Source organism: Pristiophorus japonicus, chromosome 20, assembly GCF_044704955.1.
Source record: "Pristiophorus japonicus isolate sPriJap1 chromosome 20, sPriJap1.hap1, whole genome shotgun sequence".
Lineage (NCBI taxonomy): Eukaryota > Metazoa > Chordata > Chondrichthyes > Pristiophoridae > Pristiophorus > Pristiophorus japonicus.
Window position 1 is genome coordinate 5,585,974 of NC_091996.1, and position 17,151 is coordinate 5,603,124.

General features: G+C 44.8%; 1 protein-coding gene across 7 annotated transcripts in view; it reads right to left on the reverse strand.

Annotated features, from left to right (window-relative positions):
* Positions 1–17,151, reverse strand: part of sptan1 (spectrin alpha, non-erythrocytic 1) — a 132,505-nt gene that overhangs the window by 109,908 nt on the left and 5,446 nt on the right. For all 7 annotated transcript variants that reach the window (XM_070863690.1, XM_070863691.1, XM_070863693.1 and 4 more), the window contains 4 exons: positions 8,641–8,717; positions 6,869–7,031; positions 5,995–6,120; positions 2,768–2,908 (listed from right to left, as the gene is read on the reverse strand). In XM_070863690.1, coding sequence (XP_070719791.1) covers positions 2,768–2,908; positions 5,995–6,120; positions 6,869–7,031; positions 8,641–8,714 — 504 coding nt within the window. In that variant the 5' untranslated portion in view covers positions 8,715–8,717. The remainder of the gene's footprint in view (positions 1–2,767; positions 2,909–5,994; positions 6,121–6,868; positions 7,032–8,640; positions 8,718–17,151) is intronic.

A 17,151-nucleotide genomic window follows, 5' to 3' on the forward strand; every position in this document is an offset into this window, starting at 1 on the left:
TCATCCACTAGGCTCACAACCACCTGCCTCATTGTGGATCCCCCGAACCCAATTGGCTGGGGTTTTAATTGAGTCTTGTGACCATCACTTGACTGGCTAAGCCACTCCCGACTCAACAGCTCTACAACAATTTTAGTTGCACCTGTAAAACAAATGTAAATCAAGTACCCCCTGATTAAAGGAGGGGGAGGGGCACCAAAACCAGCACATTAAACAAATTAACTTTCAACAATAATGGTTCAAATTAAAATTTGGTTGCCGGGGTGATGATGCACTCCAGTCCCTCCGCGCCCACCTTTCACAGAAGGCCGCGAGCGTACCGGTGGACACCGCGTGCTCCATCTCCAGGGACACTCTGGCTCAGATGTAACCACGGAAGAGAGGCAGGGAGAGAGTCGGGTTGAATGACCCTCTCAACCACCCGCTGCCTGGACCGGTTGATGGCCACCTTGGCCATGCTCAGGAGCAGTCCTACGAGGAAGCCTTCCGACCTGTCCGCTCCCCTCCGCACAGGGTGCCCAAAGATCAGGAGTGTGGGACTGAAGCGCAACCAGAATTTGAGGAGCAGCCCCTTCAAATATTGGAAGAGGGGCTGCAACCTCACACATTCAACATAGATGTGAAACACAGACTCCTCCAGACCACAGAAATTGCAAGCGGCCTGGGAGTCAGTGAACCAACTTAAAAACCGATTGCATGGGACTGCTCCGTGCAACACCCTCCAGGCCAAGTCCTCAATAAATAAAGGGAGGACTCCTGCGTAGAGAGCATTCCATTGGGGAACCCCGCCTCCTCCAGACGGCAAGATGGTGCGCCATGACATGTCCGGACAGCAGACGAGGATGGCAGAGTGGAGAGTGTACAAGAGCAGCCCGTACAGAAATCCCCTCCGCGCAGAACTGAAAGGCATGGAGGGGATTTCCCGGAGGAGGCTCACATTGTGAGCGCTAGCTCCCGAGGGAGGTTTCGGGTCAACAGCTCTGCAACTTCTTGTTGTAAAACAAAATAAACAATTAAATCAAGTGCCCCTTGATTAAGGGGGGGGGGGGGGGGCGGGGAAACACTCCAAACACTTTTCAAATGCCCTTTTTTTTTTTGTTTTGTTTTTTAGGGCAGTAAAAGCACACAAATTATACAAGTGCCCCCTGGCTAAAAAAAGGGAGGGGGGAGGGGGGCACACTAAAACCCCGGCACAATAAACAAATTAAACTTTAAACATATAAAATCAAATTAAAATTTGGTTGCCGGGGGTGATGATGCACTCTAGTCCCTCCAGCGCCCACCTCTCGCGGAAGGCCACGAGCGTACCGGTGGACACCGCGTGCTCCATCTCCAGGGACACCCTGGCTCGGATGTAACCGCGGAAGAGAGGCAGGCAGTCGGGCTGAACGACCCCCTCAACCGCCCGCTGCCTGGACCAGCTGATGGCACCCTTGGAGGCCCTCAGACCTACCTGCTCCCCTCCGCACAGGGTGCCCAAAGATCAGGAGTGTTAGACTGAAGTGCAACCTGAATTTGAGGAGCAGCCCCTTTAAATAATGGAATAGGAGCTGCAATCTCGCACATTCCATAAAAACATGGAACATGGACTCTTCCAGACCGCAGAAATTGCAGGCGGCCTGGGAGCCCGTGAACCGACAAAAACTTGCTGCACGGGACTGCTTCGTGCACCAACCTCCAGGCCAAGTCGCCAATAAATATTGGGAGGACTCTCGCTTAGAGTGCACGCCATTGGGGACCCCCTCCTCCTCAGGATAGCAAGATGGTGCGCCACGGCGTGTCTGGACAGCAGATGAGGATGGCAAGGTGGAGAGTGCAACAGGTCTACAACTCTTTTAGTTGTGAAACAAAATTAAACAGTTAAATCAAGTGTCCCCTGATCTGGGGGACACGCCAAACACTTTTCAAGGCCCTTTTTTGTTTTTTTTGGGGGGGGGGTTTTGGGCACTAAAACACAAATATATACAAATGCCCCCTATAAAAGGGGAGGGGGACACTAAAACCCGGCAATAAAACAAATTAAACTTTAAAACATGTCAAATCAAATTAAAATTTGGTTGCCGAGGGTGATGATGCACTCCAGTCCCTCCGGCGCCCATCTAACACGGAAGGCCACGAGCGTACTGGTGGACAACGCGTGCTCCATCTCCAGGGACACCCTGGCTCGGTTGTAAGCGCGGGAGAGAGGCAGGCAGGCAGTCGGGCAGAACGACCCCCTCGACCGCCCGCTGATGGCACCCTTGGCCGTGCCCAGGAGCAGTCCTACGAGGAGGCCTTCGGACCTACCCACTCCCCTCCGCACAGGGTGCCCAAAGATCAGGAGTGTGGGACTGAAGTGCAACCAGAATTTGAGGAACAGCCCCTTTAAATAATGGAACAGGGGCTGCAACCTCGCACATTCAATAAAAACATGGAACACGGACTCCTCCAGACCGCAGAAATTGCAGGCGGCCTGGGAGCCCGTGAACCAGCTTAAAAACTTGTTGCACGGGGCTGCTCCGTGCACCACCTTCCAGGCCACGTCCCCAATAAACATTGGGAGGACTCTCGCGTAGAGTGCACTCCATTGGGGACCCCCACCTCCTCCAGACGGCAAGATGGTGCGCCATGGCGTGTCTGGACGGCAGACGAGGATGACAAGGTGGAGAGTGCAACAGTTCTACAAACCTGTGAGCATACTCACAGGTGCAAACATTACACCCACAACCACCCCTTTAATATGGTGTACTGACAAACTTCAATCCTTACCTCAAACAAAATCACTGACCTTATCATTGATCCAGTCCATGACATCGTCACACTCCCGCTGATACTGCACAAGCTTCTGAGTCTGCAGGAGGCGGATCCCCTTCTCCCTCATTTTCTCCAGCAGGCGCGCCCATAGTTGATGGAGTTCCTCGAGTCGGGTCTGGAAAGAAATAAAAGGACTAAAATGAAACCAGCTTCATTGTGGCGTAGTACAGAAGAACTCTCAAATGAAAATGCCAAATGATGGTCAGGTTATTAAATTGTGCAGCACCAACATGTTACAAAGCTCAGTTATCCACTGCAATAGGTAAACTGCGTATAGAAGCAATTCTATTATTAACATTTCCATACCATCTGATATTCTGCAAGCAACTGCAGCTGGCCCATTGCCAATAAGAAAAAGTAATGAACAATTACCTCAAAAAAAATCTACAAGGTCAAGTTCTGCTATAGAATTACAGAGGATATATGGCACAGAAACAGGCCAGTCAACCCATGCCAGCATTTATGCTCCACTCAAGTCTCATCCTTCCTCATCTAACTATCAGCATAACACTCCCTCATATGCTTATTCAGCCTCCCCTTAAATGCATCTATATGATTTGCCCCAACCACTCCCTGTGGTAGCGAGTTAGACATTCTCACCACTCTGAGTAAAGAAGTTTCCCCTGAATTCCCTATTGGATTTCTTGGGTGACTATCTTATATCAATGGCTTCTAATTATGCTCTTCCCCACTAGTGGAAACATTCTCTCTGTATCTACTCTATCAAAACCTTTCATAATTTTAAAGACCTCTATTAGGTCACTCTTCAGCCTTTTCTTTTCAAGACAAAAAGAGAGCCAGCCGGTTCATCCTTTCCTGATAGGATGTTTTCTTATACCTTTCAAAAGGAAGCATGAGGCCATGAAACAAAAGAAAGAAGGAAACAACATCGGATTGCTGTTTCCGTTGATAAAAATTACAACTAAAGCTTCCTGCAATCACATTACAGAATTTAAACCAAAAGTTTCTATTCTTAATTCTGTACTGAAACTCATTCAAGACAGACACACATTCCAAAACTAAAAAAGGTGGTCAAACACATTACAGAGGCTTCCACTACCCATTGAAGAATTATTTATTACTATTTGTTCTCACAAATATCCTATTGAGGAAACTAACTGGCAGACAGCAGATAAGAAAACACTAATCTATGTCACATGCTCCAGTCAGGAAGCCAATTGTGTAACGTTGAAGCAAGCGGATGGGGGGGGGGGGGGGGGGGGGAAGGGGGGTTATATGACCACTCGCTGCACTAGACATTAGACATGGGGGGGGGGGGGGGGGGGAAAGGGGGGTTATATGACCACTCGCTGCACTAGACATTAAAGAAAGAAGGACTTGCACTTTGCACGAGCTCAGGGCATCCCAAAGCACCTTACAAACAATGAAGTACTTTTGAAGTTTCTCGCAGGTCGGGGCCTCCACGCTGTCCAGGGGCCGTACGCCGCTCCTTTTATGGCCTCGACCTGCCGCTGATGTTTCTCGCAGGTCGGGGCCATAAAAGGAGCGCCGTGCGGCCCCTGGACAGTGTGGAGGCAGGTCACTTCAAGTTACAGAGTGACGTCAGCAAGGTCCAGGCCGGTGAGTGGAGCGTGGGCAGATGCAGCAGGAGCGGTGAGATCGGGCGAAGGAGCCATGAGAGACGGTGGAGGGATGTGATCAGGGCCCAGGGGAGGCGCGAGTTCGGGGCCAGGGGAAGCACGGGCCAGCCCACACTGCGATATGTGTACGCACTAGGTCCGTGCAGCAGAGCTGGCCTCCAGTCGTCTTGCCACTGGACCAAGACCTAGCTCTGTCAAGCCCGTGTGGTGGCTGGTGTGCAACAGCCACCACACGTTAAAAAAAAATGCATGCACAGGCATCTTCCACCCTTGAGGATGTAGTTCGGGTTCGTCACTCAAAACACCTGTGAACTCATCCTTTTTTTTTGGCATGGAAGCAAGTCATCCTTGTTTCAAGGGACTGCCTATGATGATGATGACTTTTGAAGTGTAGTCACTGTTGCAATGTAGGAAATGTGGCATTCAATTTGCACACAGCAAACTCCCACAAACAGCAATGTGATAATGAACAGATAATGGGATAATCTGTTTTTTTTTGTTATATTGAGATAAATATTGGCCAGGACACCATGGATAACTCCCCCTGCTCTTCTTCGAAATAGTGCCATAGGATCTTTTACGTCCACCTGAGAGAGCAGACGGGACCTCAGTTTAACGTCTCATCCAAAAAACAGCACCTCCAACAGTGTAGCGCTCACTCAGCAGTGCAGTGGAGTGTCAGCATAGATTTTATGTGCTCAAGTCCCTGGAGTAGGACTTGAACCCACAACCTTCTGACTTCGAGGCGAGTGTGCTACCCACTGAGCCACAGCGGACACTGTAAATCTGGAGATACAGCCCATACGGACACCGGAGCTAAATGGGGCCCCCAACTTGGATTGCATTTTCGCTATAACTAATGTTGATGTAAAGCTAAACTGCTTCATACCAACGCTACAGTTACAGAGTAAATTTACTCACTCACTGTCAACAGGACCCAAATGTAGGGTGGCAACATTTGACATGCTCTCAATTTCCAATCAGCTATCTCTACACAACATGGTTTTAAATTTCTGCCCAACATCCTACCAGTACAAAAGGTTTTATCCTAACAGTGACCTCCTTTACTTCTCGTCAGAAGGTCAGAGAACACTCCATTACCTGCTCCCCCATCCTCAAAGCTAGAAGAAAGGCATATGGCTGATCACAATGAGAAAAGAGGACAACAAGATTGAAACACCACACAGAAATCAGTACGTTTCACTTTAGGATTGAATGGCGGTGCAACAGTGCTGGTCAACTCAGCACCGCTATAAATCAGGGCCCCTGCCAGCTGATTTCAGAGTGACGCTCACTTCGGTTGGGGAGAAGATTAAAGAAAGATTTTAAAACAGTTTTAAAAAGATAGTCAGTAAAGAAAGGCAAAACACAAAGAACACTTTCAACTCATCCCAAGAAGAGAAATTCAAACAAACAGACACACTGCACTACACAGCAATTATACACCTACTTCCATGTGAGTACCAATCTGTACTGCAGTTACAATAGGTCGTTGTGTAGTCCGGTAGGGCGTGAAAGACTAAAAATCAACAACGGGGGTTACATTTTTGATTGGCAAGACAAAGGAACATAAAAACCATATGAGACAGCAGGCACTTACTCGGATAGTTTCCGTTGCAAAATGCCCATCGGTCATCATTCTGTTGCCAAACTCATCAAGTTTGATGATGGCACCAGCGTTGGCCTGTACTTCAGCCTCAAACGCCTGGTGCTTCTGCAGCTTACCCTGTAAAAAAACAAAAATACCATCAGGTTTGACTTTTCTCCCCTCCTTTTCTGAAGGTACCAACTCACGCTGGGCTACGGTTCTATGGACACCAGCAGCATTGATCATTCTCAATGTGTGACAATAGAAAACATCCGATCATGGAGGACCTTGCAGTCAAGTCTAATGCTGTCCTCATTAGACGCCGACACACATGCATTTTGCAGGGATACATAACAGGAAACTGCGCAGCCCAGACTGTAACTTTCCATTAATTAAAATGAAGGCATGCAAAATCATAGGCTTGGGTGCACAATTTTCCTAAATATGCACCGGAGCACTGTAGTGGAAAAAAAAAATCGCCCCTCCAGGATGCTCCACTCGAAAGGGTGTCAGTGTGAACATTAGGCGAGGGCAGGGCTTCCATAGAACTACATCTCAATACAAGTCACCACCTTCAGGAACAGAAGAGGAAAATGGGGGAGAAAACAGCAAGAACTGTAATGAAAAGGGCACATCAATAACTCAGTGCAAAACAAATATCTTGTACATAACGAATTACATACTTAAATCGAAGAATAATCAAAACGACTAACTTGTACGTGGTCATTTCATTCTGAAACAATACAAACGTAACTCAAATTGACGCAGAATAAAAATTTATTAAATTAAAAGGCAGAGAAAAAAGATTTGTCAATACTATGTTAGAAATTTGCAGCCCATTATAACACTAAAACACTAGTGGTCAGAGGTTTAGAACATCACTCACTTGCAGATTGCTGGGATCCTTGTAACTCTCGTCCGATGCAATTTGCAGTTTCTCCTGAATCCATTTCTCCAATTCGTCAGCATCACGGCGGAAACACTGGAAGCTGAAAGAATCATCTAGCTTCTGCCGTCTCAGAACAGAGAGCTCTTTGAACCGCCGGTACCTAGTATGCATAGACACGGAATACCGTCAGCTTGATCTGCTTCTCTCGATTCTTCCCCTTCACCAAGATACTTTACTTCCAACTAGCATCCAACGTTCCCTTTAATCTGTGCAGCTGTGCTGTACTGCAGGCTGCAACTCCCGCGCAGACGGCGGACCGGCTTTTAAACAGAAAATTAGACCCCAATTTAAACTTGTAAAAAGGCGCAATGAGGGCCAATTTCGAGAACTAACATCCTGTGCCCAAAGGAAGATTGAAATACACCTGACCAGATAGAGAGTTGGGCCATTGCTACCACATGGAGTACTTGAGACGAATAGCATGGATGCATTTAAGGGGAAGCTAACTGGGAGGAGGCTTGTGTGGAGTGTAAACACCAGCACAGGCCTGTTGGGCAGAACGGTCCGATTCTGTGTTGTAAATACTATGCAATTCCTGCAGAGCCAGGAGGAGCAGGAGTGCACCTCTGACTCCACAGTACTCACAATCGCCCATCCCCCACACCACCCTGCCGTTCTAACCCCTCCCCATTTCCAAGACTTGCCTTCGGGTCACTGCTGGGGAAGCAAGTTATCTCGGGCCTCTCGGTTGTGATGCGCACTCTGATGCACGGTGCCCATTTCAAACCGGAAAACGAGCCTAAAGGAATTCCTACCTCAATTTATTTTGTACCGGCAACTTATGTAAAATTTAAGCTACTTGCTACAGTTTTCTCTGGGAATTCATTCAAAGTGAGTTCTAATATACCATTAAGGTTCAGAGAAGGTTCACTAGGTTGATTCCGGAGATGAGGGGTTTGACATGAGTATATGTTGAGTACGTTGGGCCTATACACATTAGAGTTCAGAAGAATGAGGTGATCTTATTGAAACTCATAAGATAATGAGAGGGCTCAACAAGGTGAATGCAGAGAGGATATTTCCACTCATAGGGGAAACTAAAACTAGGGGACATAGTCTTAGAATAAGGGGCCGCCCATTTAAAACTGAGATGAGGAGAAATTTCTTCTGAGGGTTGTAAATTTATGGAATTCTCTGCCCCAGAGAGCTGTAGAGGCTGGGTCATTGAATATATTTAAGGCGTAGATAGATAGATTTTTGAGCGATAATGGAGTAAAGGGTTATGGGGAGTGGGCAGGGAAGTGGAGCCGAGTCCATAATCAGATCAGCCATGATCTTATTGAATAGCGAAGCTGGCTCGAGGGGCCTAATGGCCTACTCCTATTTATGTTCTTATGCCTCATGAGCAAAAGTCAATGGTCCTGAAATTCCCCAGGTCACCATCCCAGGGATGATGCTGGAATCATACCCAATGGTGCCTTGCAGCACGATTCCATTGGAGTTTATGGAGTCAGTGGGATGCTACCTCATTAGCATGGGTCAGGCAAGCTCAAGGATCATTTCAGGCACCCCTCCAATGCCCACCTAACCAAAATTCCAGCAGGGTGGGGTGTGCCCAGGCCCCCCCTCAGCTCTGACTATGGTCCCATCAGCTATTCTGGGCCTGGACCCTACTGGTGCAGATGATACTACTACTACACCAAGTCTCCTTGACTACTGTTCACTAACTCTACACAAAGCGCTGAATGCAAAAAATATGAAATTCATACCTGTCTAGCACCTGCTGACGTCTCTCCTGGATGTCATCTGCCGAATCTAGAACTTTTACTCCAGTGGAATCCATTTTCTGTTACAGGCGTAAAAATCAAACATTAGATTTATTGCAAATTGATCCTTATAAAAACATTTTTAAACTCAAAACAGCTTGCTCATTTTTATAGGTTTCTTATATAGAAACAAAGTGATCCATCTTAATTATTTTAACTAACATTTAACTCTATGCTCCAGTAATTAAAGCAATTTCTGCTAGCAATATTGACACTAATCATACAGGGCCGGTGCATGCAATCAATAAACTGTAATAAATTATTCAATATGGAAAGCATTGAAATTCAAGATAGCACTCGTAGACAATGTTTTAGGACCATGAGCACAGACATGCAAACAGGCCTTCTAATACAGGTGGAATCGCCCTTATCCGAACCCTCGGGACCTGTCCTGTTCTGGATAAGGGATTTTTCCAGACGAGGGGTGGTCACGTTAAATTGTATGGTACAGGTACCGAGCAAGAGCATATTGGGGCTGGCTGGCTTGGGAGTGCGGCAGAGAGATCATTTTGGGGGGGGGGGGGGGAGGGGGGGGGGATCGTGGGGTCAGGCCAACGACTGCAGGAGTTGGCAGCGAGGAAGGACTTCAATTTGTTCATGTCGGAGTTCTGCGCATGCGCCACCCGGTGGCCGGGAATGGTTCTGGGCGAGGGGTGGTTCTGGATAAGGGAGTTTCAACCTGTACAGACAATTACTGATGGATTTCAGACTTTTTTGGTACCAACTTTCCAATACTGGCGACTGAGGCATCAAAAATGTCTGCCTGTGAGCCACAAGGCAGCAATTGAGTACAGCTGTCCTCACAGCACTGTTAGAAATGAGAGCAATGCTTAAGAAATTTAAGATCAGCAGAACTGCGAGGCTCAATTACTGTCTTAAAAGAACAAATAAACTTGCATTTATATAACACTTTTCACAATCTCATGACATTCCACACTGCTGTACAGCCAACACCTGTGAACTCGTCCTTTTTTTGGCGTGGAAGCAAGTCATCCTCGTTTCGAGGGACCGCCTATGATGATGATGACAGCCAACAAATTATTCTTGATGTGTAGTCACTGCTAATATGTAGACAAATTTACTGGTAACAAGACGACAATTTTGACTTCACTTATTATACAACAGTCTTATAGCGTGATGGGGTGACATGATTTAAAAAGTAATGAAAATAGTGATAGTTGAAGGTATACGACATCCTGTCACCAATAGTGCAGTACAGCCAATTACCAAAAAATATGCACACAAGTGATGCCTCAATCCTAGGATTAGCTGGTCATTTTAGTTTTAATCACAGCTCTGTTAGTCTTCAAAATAAATGTTGCCATCATTAATCTAGTCTTTTATTCAAGTTTTGTGCCATATTTTAGTCACTTGGTTAAAAAAAATGGTAAAAAATTCCCACTATTTTTGCTCTATTCTGTTCAGAACTTTGGGGAGCAATTTAAATAAAAAAAATGTTCTAATACAACTCAAGACACAGAAATGTTGAGAAATAATAAACGGGTGCTTCACAGTGCATTGATTTCCAACATCTGGTCCAAAATTGCAGACTAGCCAGTGTTCGCAGTCTTGGATATAATTTTGGTTTTAGTTTCAGTCTTCGCTCTATCACAAATTGGAATCTTATTTTAGTTTTCCCAAGATATTTTCTCCTAAATTTAGTTTAATTAATGGAAATACAATAGTTTAAGTCAACGACTATTTTGCTCCTCATTCAAGTTGCTGAAAAATACCACTGCTGCGCACTACAACTTATTCTAATTCACATTTGGCAATGACTAAAAAGCAGTAGCGTAATTCCAAAGGGAAAGGTGGGGGGTGGTTAAAAAGGGGTTCAAATATTGTAAACTGAACTGCAGCATCAAAATCATTGATTGCATATGCCACTAAACAGTCAAGGAGTTGCATTCCCCAATGATTAATTTTGCCTTTTCAAAACAGAAAGCATCATCAGCACACTAAGGATTCCTCCATAACCATTCGCAGTATGCAGAGCGAAGCTAATTGTCAGTGCAAAGGGCAAATCTCGTATAATGAAGCATCCGCATCACAGAACTCTAACCAGCAGCTGGAACGTGACTACCTCATGTTTCACATTTCTGACTTATGCTACTTCAGTCTATTCTCCCTCGCCATCAAGGCCTGGATGAATGGCCTTTTGAGCAAATTACTGGAGGACTGCCAGCATCAAGAACTATACCCCCAGCAACAGCCAGTGAGGGGGGGAGCAAGGGAGGGAGGAAACTAGAAAAATAAGAGCCTTTTAAAATTCAAAATCCCATGGCATCATTCACAGGACTATAAGGATTACATAATTCAGAATGATGGGCTCTAGATTCCACATATACTTGTCCCAAGAATGCACTCGAAAGCAGCCAGCTGATCAATGACAAGTGCAAAACCAGAAACAGCAGCCATTTCACAGACAGCATAAAGATGTTCACTGGTAACTGAACCACCATTAAATGCTCCCACTTAGTGTCAGAAAAAGCTGAAAATGGGGTAGATCGCCACCAACTTCCGCAAAGCGGAGTAATGATGTCTAGTTGGGTGTGTCCATGTTGAGCCTCCTCCTCGAGCAAAGCCCCCGCAAATTGGACAGCCATGGAAGAATATGCAGAATTCATCAACCAATGTGAAAGGTTATGCATGTTGTGACAACGGATCAGTAATTGGGAGACTAGGAAATTATTTTTGTGGAAGAATCAGATCATAAAGGGAAGCTTCCACAGTTACATTTGCACTGCATACATCTGACAAAGACAGCAAATCACACTGCAGTCAGGGATTTATAGTTGAAGTTTAAGACCCTGAGATGCTGGGGGGCCCAATTTCTAGTCAGAGAGGTGTCAGATCTGAAACCACTTTATTGCAATGCTAAATGTCTGGGTTAATTAAAAATATATATTCAGCTTTCAACTATTAGTATATTCAGGTTACAATACTGAACTTATTTCTTCTAAAAACAACAACTAGTATTTGTGCAGTGCCTTTAACATAGTAAAACATCCCAAGGCACTTTACAGGAGTTTTATAAAACAAAAAAATTTGACTTCAAAAAGATTCTAGTTAGGCAGGGTAACAAGCAAAGAACGAGAATAAAGCATAAATGGAACTGAATTATAACAGGTGCTCTTAAAGAAAATACATACAAAGGAAATAGAAAAGATTTACATTTATATAGCATCTTTCACAACTACAAGATGTTGCAAAGTGCTTTACAGCCAATGAAGTACTTTTGAAGTGTAATCACTGTTGTAATGTGGGAAATGCGGCAGCCAATTTGCACACAGCAAACTCCCACAAACAGCAATGTGATAACCAGATCATCTGTTTTAGTGATGTTGATTGAGGGATAAATACTGGCTAGGACATAGGGGATAACTCCTCTGCTCTTATTCAAAATAGTGCCATGGGACCTTTTAGGTCTACCCGAGAACAGACAGGGCCTCGGTTAACATCACATCCAAGAGACAGCACCTCCGACAGTGCAGCGCCCCCTCAGTACTGCACTGGAGTATCAGCCTAGATTTTTATGCTCAAGTCTCTGGAATGGGACTTGAACACACAACCTTCTGACTCAGAGGCAAGAGTGCTAGCAACTGAGCCACAGCAGACATGTTATTCATAGGTTGCCAAACCATAACATTAAACTTGAAACAATTTGTAAATTCCATCTATGCTCACAAACTGAAAGCAATACTTCTGCATGTCACGACCCAAAGTCCATCACATCCTGAAAAGGGAGTTAACAATTGTGAGCTCATCCTTCACTGCGGTATTTATGTTTTTTATTTTGCAAATAATTACCAACATTTACCATTTTCAGCACACATTATCTATGAAATGAAGTCCATCCAAACCTCCATTGCTTTAGCAAATAAAAACACAAATGAAATTAAGAAAAACAGATTCTATCCACACCCTATAAATAGTAATCAACATCCAGTTGAGTTTGGTCGGCCTTACTACAGAATTCCAGTACGCATTCTCGACCGTCCCTTTTAGTGCAATCAACAACTTGTATTTATATAGCGCCTTTAACGTAGTGAAACGTCCCAAGGCACATCACAGGAGTATTATGAGATTAAAAATTTGACACTGAGCCGCACAAGGAAAAATTAGCGCAGGTGACCAAAAGCTTGGTCAAAGAGGTAGGTTTTAAGGAGCGCCTTGAAGGAGGGAGAGAGGTGGAGAGGTTTAGGCAGGGAATTTCAGAGCTTGGGGCCTAGGCAACAGAAGGCATAGACACTAATGGCTGAGCGATTATAAATCAGGGATACTCAAGAGGGCAGAATTAGAGGAGCGCAGACATCTCGGGGGGTGGGGGAGAGTTTACAGAGATAGGGAGGGGCGAGGCCATGGAGGGATCTGAAAATAAGGATGAGAACTTTGAAATCCAGGCGTTGCTTAACTGGAAAACAATCTAGGTCGGCGAGCACAGGGGGTGATGGGTGAGAGGGACTTGGTGCAAGTTAGGACATAGGCAACCGAGTTTTGGATCACCTCTAGTTTACGTAGGGTAACCTGTGGGAGGCCAACCCGGAGTGCGTTGGAATAGTCAGGTCTAGAGGTAACAAAGGCATGGATGAGGGCTTCAGTAGCGGATGAGCTGAGGCAAGGGTGGAGACGGGCGGGAGGTTGAAATAGGTGGTCTTAGTTATGCTGCGGATATGTGGTCGAAAGCTCATTTCAGGGTCAAATATGGCACCAAGGTCAACATGAGAAATAAGCTCGTTTGATAAATAAATGATCAACATGATTAACTTTTTAATTTTGAGATGGTTAATTCTCATTTTTCAATAAAAACATTAAATTGATCATGGGGTTAATTACATCTCCGAACACACACAGACTTGTGCTCCATTGTACCAAATTCTAAAAGGAAACATCATGAAAGAAAATTAGTACTGCAGCCCCCAACCATCCAAAATACAGGGATAGGTTGTCATTTTGGATTACATGTTCTGCAGTCTAGCACTTTTTAATCTAATGTCTACTGCAACAGATAGTCCTCTTTGTTATTCCTAATCTTCTATCTGAATCCATTCATTACAGAAAAGCCTAGTCAGAAACATTAGTCACCGTGTTCAGAATTCTATTCTTATTTGATTAAAGACAGGACAATTTCATAATTACAAAATTATCCTTTTCAAAAAAAGTCACAGGGATTGGATTCACAATCCCCCAGCGCTCATTAGTCAAAACATTTGCCGAATTTGGAGTTCAGCAGCCAACCATTACATGCGATGATCCTGTGACAATTTCCCCTTCCAAACAAAAATATGGCCCCACAAAACCTGTGTGAGCAAGTGGAAAATTGCAGATTGGGTGTACTTATACTCAGGATACCGCCAACAGGAAATTCCAGTTGTCTGAGAAGGTTTGCTTGTCAGGGTTAGGCAGACAAGACTGCCAGTTATTCCAAAACTATCATATTATAAACTATGTTAGTTTTAAGTTATCTTGTCCATTTTTTTATTTAAGTTGCTCTCTTTTTTTTTAAGAATCCATTATATTACATAGCTGCAAAAAAAACTGCAGCTCCTTTACTGGACAGGTTATTATATGTATTATTGAAACAGTTATGCTTCAGTGCACAGTCAGCACTTCTGCTATCAGTTGATGTAAGCAGTATTTTTACTGCATTGCTAACTGTGCAGCAGTAACAAAAAGAAATTTATGAACATAAAATATACCATGAGAACATTCAGGTTTAGCTAAAATTTGGTGAGGTATTTCAGTTAACGGGGCAACACATTCATTCTTTACTCCTAAATGGTTCCAAACATTCCATTTCCAAAAATAACACTGTGTTTGACCATGGCAAGACACTTGCAAAGTACATTTGAAACCTAACAGAGAGATGGCTGAAGTGACAAATTAAGTCTTCACTGTGCTAGAACATAAATCATTTCTCCTTTCTTTCTCTTCCCAAAGCTGTGTATCCAAGCACTAAAATTTACAAGATGGATTTTAAAAGGAATGTTCCAGGATAATGCCAGTAATGATCTTTTTCCCCATATTTGAGAGAAAAATATCAAATTTAGAAAGCAGCATTTTACACTCCCCATAAATATGAAACAATATTGTAGTGGCTTATCTAGAATATAGATAACAAATCCAAAAAAGTTACAAAACCCAATTTACAATTTGCTTTCAATGTCAAGAGGCCACCTGCCGATGCACATCACAAATAAATGCTGCATTCCAACCAATCGGTTCACAACTGCCGCATACCACACACCAACAGCAAATTACACTATGCAGTGTATGGAGATCAGCCACTCCCATTGCATTCTGGCCCAGCCTGATAACACAAAACAGCTGCTTGTCAGAAAGTCCTACCCAGCACGATTAAACTGCAAAAAGCACTAAAAGCCAAGGCCAGGATACGCCAACCATAACCAGCATATTAGGCCATTAGAGCAATATTGTAATTAATGCTCCAAGCTTAAATCTCTTCACTCCCATGAAGAAGGCTTCAATACAGTTATATTCAGGCTGGCAACACATTGAGGAGAAAGACAAAAACCATACAATCACATTTTATAGAATCGAACATAAATCATCACTCAAATGATAGGTATGATACAGCAAGATTCAACATTGCACTGGAACTGTATAGAAGACATACAGCATGGCACAACCAGTAATTGTAAAATAGACAAGTTCAATTTATTTGAATTTCTCAAGGAAATTAAACTGTGTTGAAGACATTATATAAACTTGAGTAAAACCCACATACCAATACAAAGGTCAGTAAGTTATAACTCAACATCAGTGCTCAGCAGTATCACTTTCACACTCAAGATGAGCACAATTCTCTTAAACCACTGTAATCCTATTACTGGCAATACATTTCTGCCATTTCCAACAAGGTGCAAACATTGGCCAGAATATCATTTCCATTAAATCTCATTTAAGAACTAGCGCAACAGGATCTTTCATAAGCAGGGAGGAACCCCAAATCCTGGTGTTTTAGTACAAATTAAGTTTCCGCGAAGTGTCCCACGAGTACTTAAAAATATATTTGGGGGGGGGGGGAAGAAATTCAGCGGCATGGGGGAAAGAGAGGGGCAATATAACAGAGTGCTGGGAAGATACAGACACAATCCCCCTCTCCCAACACTCTTACTTTCTTTTCGAACCACATCAAGCAGGGGTAAGCTACACAGAAGCTGTAACATTCCACAGGAGGGGAGGGGAAAAACCCCCCAGAAAAGGCAGTGTAGCCTGGATCATTATTCATGCTGAACATAAGAACATAATTAGGAGCTGGAGTAGGCCATTCGGCCCATCGAGCCTGCTCCACCATTCAATGAGATCATGGCTGATTGTCTACCTCATCTATCTCCATATCCCTGGATTCCCTTAATATCCAAGAAATCTATCGATCTCGGTCTTGAATATACTCAAAGACTGAGCCTCCACAGTCCTCTGGGGTAGAGAATTCCAAAGATTCACCACCCTCATTCTCCTCATCTCAGTCCTAAATGGCCAGAGCCCTTATTCGGAGATTGTGACCCCTGGTTCTAGACTCCCCAGCCAGGGCAAATATCCTCCCTGCATCTACCCTGTAAGAATTTTGTATGTTTCAATGAGATCACCTCTCTTTCTTCTAAACTCTAGAGAATATCGGACTAGTCTGCGCAATCTCTCCTCAAAAAGGACAATCCCCCCCATCCCAGGAATCAGTCTGGTGAACCTTCGCTGCGCTCTCTCAATGGCAAGTATATCTTTCCTCAGGTAAGGAGACCAAAACTGCACACAATACTCCATGTGCGGACTCACCAGGGCCCTCTATAATTGCGAGAGGACATCCTCGCAGGTCGGGAGTATAAAGAGCTGGAGCACTGGGCCCCTGCAACATCGTGGGCCACGCCAACCTGCGAGAGGACACCACCGCAGGTCGAGAGGATAAAAAGTCACTACAGCTTCCAGCGCAAGTCATCCCAAGTGCACGATGACTTTGAGGTGGGCGACTGGGTGACGTCATCAAGGCCCAGATCGCTGGTTAGAGCATGGGCAGGAACATCGGCGGTGCCCAGGCACAGTGGAGGAGTGGGAAGGGCAGGGCGGATGAGCAGGAAGAGATCGTGGCGGAGGTGCGGTGAATGATTAAGGCGCAGAAGCAGTGAGTGATCATGGCTGAGATGTGACAAGAGATGAGCAGTGAAAGAGCGTGGCTGAGGTGCGGCAAATGCTTGGTGCGGAGGTATGGTGAGAGATTGTGTCAGAAATGCAGCGAATGTTTTGTGGCAGAGGAGAGGCGAGAGATCGTGGTGGAGGAGCGGTGAGAGATCAGCGGCGAGAGATTGTTGTGGAGGAAGGGTGAGAGATCGTTGTGGAGGAAGGGTGAGAGATCATGGCGGAGGTGCGGCGAATGTTTGTGGCGGAGGAGCGGCAATTGATTGTAGCAGAGGTGCGGCAAATGAGGGTGCGGGGCTCAGA